General features: G+C 48.2%; 1 protein-coding gene across 2 annotated transcripts; it reads left to right on the forward strand.

Moving 5' to 3' along the window:
- The first annotated feature begins 3,047 nt into the window (after positions 1 to 3,047).
- LOC140411684 (large ribosomal subunit protein P1-like) lies at positions 3,048 to 3,374 on the forward strand. 2 transcript variants are annotated; one of them, XM_072500703.1, is made up of 2 exons: positions 3,048 to 3,118; positions 3,194 to 3,374. In XM_072500703.1, the coding sequence occupies exons 1-2, from the start codon at positions 3,048 to 3,050 to the stop codon at positions 3,372 to 3,374; spliced, it is 252 nt and encodes an 83-aa protein (XP_072356804.1). The 2 variants fall into 2 exon arrangements, with proteins under 2 accessions (XP_072356804.1, XP_072356803.1); XM_072500702.1 differs by having other exon boundaries at positions 3,048 to 3,374.
- The last annotated feature ends 2,158 nt before the right edge of the window (positions 3,375 to 5,532 follow it).

Genomic DNA, 5,532 nt, shown 5'->3' on the forward strand with positions numbered 1-5,532 from the left:
GGTGGCCCAAAACTGCTCCATTTGCCAGGAGCATCAGAAGCTTCCGCCGGCCGCGCCCCTACATCACTGGGAATGGCCAGGGCGGCCTTGGGCGCGCTTGCATGCGGATTTCGCCAGCCCTTTTCAAGGATCCATGTTCCTTCTATTAATCGACGCCCAGTCTAAATGGCTAGAGGTGCATAAGATGCTGGACACAACGTCCTGCGCAACAATTGAGAAGATGCGTTTGTCTTTTAGTACGCATGGCCTCCCCGAGGTGCTGATCACGGATAACGGCACTCCATTCACGAGTGAGGAGTTTGCGAGGTTCATGAAGATGAACGGCATACGCCATATCCACACTGCCCCTTACCACCCAGCTTCAAATGGGTTGGCAGAGCGCGCAGTGCAGACATTCAAACAAGGCCTAAAGAAGCAGTCTTCCGGATCAATGGACACGAGACTGGCTCGCTTTTTGTTTTCGTATAGGACCACCCCCCATGCGGTGACTGGGGTAGCTCCCGCAAAAATCCTAATGGGCCGGAGACTTCGCACCCGCCTTAGTATGGTTTTCCCGGACATTGGCGCAAAAGTACGCCGCACACAAGAACGGCAGGGACAGGGTTTTTCCCGGCATCGGCCGATTCGGCAGCTTGCGCCCGGTGACCCAGTGTTCGTTCGGAATTTTGTTGGTGGGGCCCAGTGGGTTCCTGGCGTAATCTTTCGCCAAACGGGCCCTATATCTTACCAGGTGCAAGCCCAGGGTCGACTCCAGTGCAAACATGTAGACCACGTTTGGTCCAGAAGACTATCCCTTCCAAAGATTCCCCGGCCCCGGAGCTCATTTCTACAGCCACAGAGACTAGAGACAATGGAAGGTAGTCCTCACAATCTTTCTCTGGTGCCTCACTCAAAGCCTGCGCAGGTCGTTACAGAACCGCGCGGAGATAGAGACGCCGAGATGACAGAGGCAGCAGACTCTGACTGCGAGATGGAGACACAGGACGCATCAGAGGGGGAATCCTCGGGCCCACGGGCCGTGGATGTACAACCGTTACGCTGTTCATCACGGAAGCGCCGGTCTCCGTCCCATTACACGCTGTCTGATCCAGCGCCGTGTGCAAATGGTGTCCGGCCTGCGGCAAAACGAGTCCGACGCCCTCCTTCGCCAGACTGTTCGGTGGATTCCTTGGACTTTGGGGGGGATGGATGTTATAACCTGCCTGCTTACCATTGGCTGGGGACTAATGACAATCCCACAATCCTGTGGCAGTCTGACCTTCCCCAATGAGGGGGGCGGAGAAACCATTAGTAAACTCCATGTAAAAATAAAGCTGGCCAGTTTGGAACCAGCAGGAAAGAGTGGTTGCTGCTGCTGTTATATATATGTTATTGTAAATAAATGTTATTACTTTGTATCCTTAAAACCCGTGCTGGATTCTTCGTGGCCCTCACAAAAGGTGGCTACAGTGTTGAAGTCACCTTCTTCTTGTCCTCACCTTACTCCTTCCTTCCCTCACCTCTCCTTCCTCCAGGAAGCTCAGGAGCAACCAATCCTGGGAACAGGCAGCAAACTGAGGAGCAACAGCAACAGAGAGAGAGAGAGAGCAGCAGCCAGTCTCCATCATAGCAACAACCTCACAACTCTAAAATCTGCACTGGGAGTGCCTGCTGTGGATTGGCCACGCTAAATTGCCCCTTAATTGGAAAAATTAAAAAATAAATAAATACCGCGGCTGCAAGAGTAGGTCAGAAGTTAGGAATCCTGTGGCAGTAATTAATATCCTGACTCCACAAAGACTGTCGACTTCTACAAGGCACATGTCTGGAGTATAAGAACTAGGAGCAGGAGTAGGCCATCTGGTCCTTCGAGCCTGCTCCGCCATTCAATAAAAATCATGGCTGCTCTTTTGTGGATTCAGCTCCACTTTCCCGCACTATAACCCTTTATTCCTTTATTCTTCAAAAAACTATCTATCTTTATCTTGAAAACATTCAATGATGGAGCCTCAACTGCTTCACTGGGCAGGGAATTCAGCAGTATGATGGAAACTCCTCACTTTGCTGTATAAGTACAGCTCCACCAACACTCAAGAAGCTTGACACCATCCAGGACGTAAGACCATAAGACATAGGAACAGAATTAGGCCATTTGGCCCATCGAGTCTGCTCCGCCATTCAATCATGGCTGATATGGTCCTCATCCCCATTCTCCTGCCTTCTCCCCATAACCCCTGATCCCCTTATTAATCAAGAAATCCCCTTTTTAATCAAGAACAGATTTGAGCTTGAGGCGCTGTTCCCATCAGAACTACAGATCAAGAGCTGGAAGGTGGAATTAGACAGAATAGTTCTTTCTGAGAACATAAGAACTAGGAGCAGGAGTAGGCAATTTAGCCTCTCGAGCCTGCTCCACCATTCTATGTGATAGAAATCTTGTGCGGTGACACAGAAATATATTAACAAAGTACAGATCCATCAATATGGTTTCAATTCTAAGGTACCAACATTCACTTTCATGACTCTCTTCCTTTTTATGTACTTATAGAAGCTTTTGCTATCCTTTGTTTATGTTTGAACATTTTTCATTAAAGTTTCCCAGACATAGCAGCCTGTTTGATTGGCACCCCATCCATAGACATTCGCTCCCTGCACCACCAACGCACAGTAGCAGCAGTGTGTACCACCAACAAGATGCACTGCAGGAACTCACCAAGGCTCCTTCGGCAGAACCTATAAAACCCATGACCACGGTCATCTAGAACAGGCATTGTCAAAGTCAGGGGCGGGACCCGCGGGCGGGTGTCAGGAGGGTCGCGGAGCCGTCCGTCGCGGCGCTCTCAATCACGCAAATCCGAGCGCATGCGCACCGATGATCGGGCACGTTTGCGCAGTGCAGCCGCATTTTTTTAATATGGTAAAAAGGCCGCTCGCAGCTGGCATAGTTAAACGTCGGTTGCTGCTCGTTCTGCCGGGTTCGGAAGTGCTCGGTTCTTCTGAACGAAGCTAAGGCCGAGTTTCTCCCCGGTGACTAGCACCATCGGACCCATCTGCAGAGATCCAGCGCCATGGCCTCCACCTCGGAACTCACCTGTATCTACAGCGCGCTCATCCGGCACGACGACAAGGCTACTGTCACCGAAGACAAACTCAATGCCCTGATTGAAACAGCTGGTGTGATCATTGAGCCTTTCTGGCCTAGTCTGTTTGCCAAGGCATTGGCTAATATTGATGTCAATAGTCTGATCTGCAACGTTGGTGCTGGTAGCAGTGCCCCAGCTGCTGCAGCAGTTGTTTCCACCACTGCCCCTGCTGCTGAAGAGAAAAAGGAAGAGAAGAAACAGGAAGAATCTGAAGAGTCTGACGATGACATGGGCTTTGGTCTCTTTGATTAAATGTGCCGTGCAGCAATATTGTTACAATTTACAAAAAATAAATTAAAATTGAATATAAAAGGCAGCTACTGCAGCTGAAGACCGCGAATTTGCGCAATCGGAGGCGCAGAAGATTAAAAAAAATATTCCATGTAATCTTCCTGCCTGAAGGGAGACAGAGACCAGGTCACGGCCCTGAACGTCGCCATCACGTGCTTTGGGCGCGATTACGACTCCTCTATTTTGTCAGCAGCAAACAAGGTCAGAGAAAATGGTGGTTCACGAAGGTCAGCCGGAGTGGGCCGCAAAGGTCGGTCGGCATGGGTCCTGAAGGTTGGCCAGTTGGTAAAAATGGGTTCCTGGAAAAAAAGTTTGAAAAACACTAATCTAGATTCTACAAGGACGAGGGCAGCAGATAAATGGGAACACCATGGCCTGGAGGTTCCCTTCCAAGCCATTCACCACCCTGACTTGGGGATACATCACCGTTCCTTCACAGTCGCTGGGCCTGGAACTCTGTCTCCAACAGCACTGTGGGTCTGCCTACACCAAATGGACTGTAGAGTCTCAAGAAGGCACCTAACCACCACCTTCTCAAGGAACATTAGGGATGGACAATCAATGCCGGCCTGGCCAGCGAAGCCCACATCCCTTGAATTAATTCTTTAAAAGTTGTAAAACGTTTATGTCCAGCAACAACATGGCAGACAACATGAAAAAAGAAAAGTTCAGTCCACTCTTGAAATGAACGGAATGTGCACATTACCCTCGGAAGGTACGAGAAAAACGCAGTGTACAGTTCTGTGAAGTGAGGTGAAGTTCGGTGGTATTATACAATGTAATTCTTTTAAAGGTTGTTTCAGCCTCTCTGTCAGGCTCTGTAAGAGATCTCACAGAACGTTTTGTCCTGGTCAATATTTATCACTCAACCGACACCAAAATTAGATTTGGTCATTTATTTCATTGTTGTTTGTGGAAGCCTGCATTGCACAAATTAGCTGCCAGATTCCCAAAATGGCAGCACCAACTAACTCATTATTACATTTCAAAAGGATTTAATTGCCTGCAAAATGCTTTTGAACCAGTCATAAACAGCACTTTGTAAATGCAAATCTTTCTAAATCTGACCACAATTAATCAATGCAGAAATTGTGAATGAGGAGCGAATTGTTACCAAATTAAATTCAATATCTGTAAAATGTAGCCAGTATCTTTTACATGGTTAGAAAGTGTGGTGGTATGTATTAGGGGTAATACGGTACACCATGAATGCCGAGGAGCTATTGGAGGACAGATGCTGGGTCCCGATTGGATCTGCCGCCTACTGGGCTCCACCCAGATAGGCGGGGTATAAGAACCCGGTTTACTCCCCACAGCTGCATTCTGTGACTGAGCTGCTGGGGAACAAGTCTGCTCAATAAAGCCTCGATTGAAGTTCTCTACGTCTCGCCTCGTGTGTGATCGATGGTGCTACAAAAAGTAAATACAATTGACCTGTTCCCTGGTCAACAAATAACTTGATTTACCAGCAAGCTATTTTCATAGAATCATAGAATCCAGACAGTGCAGAAGGAGGCTATTCGGCCTATCTAGTCTGCACCAACCCTCTGAAAGAGCACCCTACTTAAGCCCAGTCCACCACACTATCCCTGTAACCCCATCTAGGAGCAATTTTGCATTGGCAAACCACCTAACCTGCACATCTTTGGACTGGGAAGAAGCTGGAGCACCCGAAGGAAACCCAGACAGACAGGGGAGAACGTAAAGAGTCCACGCAGACAGTCACCCGAGGTCGCAATCGAACCCAGGTCCCTGGCGCTGTGAGGCAGCAGTGCTAACCACTGTGACACCGAGTTTTCAAATCCATCAATTCATAATTTACATTCAGTAATAAACTGAGCTGGTCCACGCTATGGGTCAATTTAAAAATGAGGTTTTAAATCTGATGCACTGCACATGAGAGTCAATTGATGCTGGTGACAATGGGCATATGAGAAATGCAGAACATATTGTGGAACGCAGTGCTGGAAAAGTTGACAGCTATATTATAAAGCTGATGCAGAAAAAATTGGTGGAATGAAGGCGAACAGTGGCAAACGCATGGATGATTATTGATGCACGATCAATTGAACAAAGACTAGAGTTGGATATAACTGAGGCTTTATTGCTCTAAGATGTG

This window comes from Scyliorhinus torazame, chromosome 4 (assembly GCF_047496885.1).
Source record: "Scyliorhinus torazame isolate Kashiwa2021f chromosome 4, sScyTor2.1, whole genome shotgun sequence".
NCBI lineage: Eukaryota > Metazoa > Chordata > Chondrichthyes > Carcharhiniformes > Scyliorhinidae > Scyliorhinus > Scyliorhinus torazame.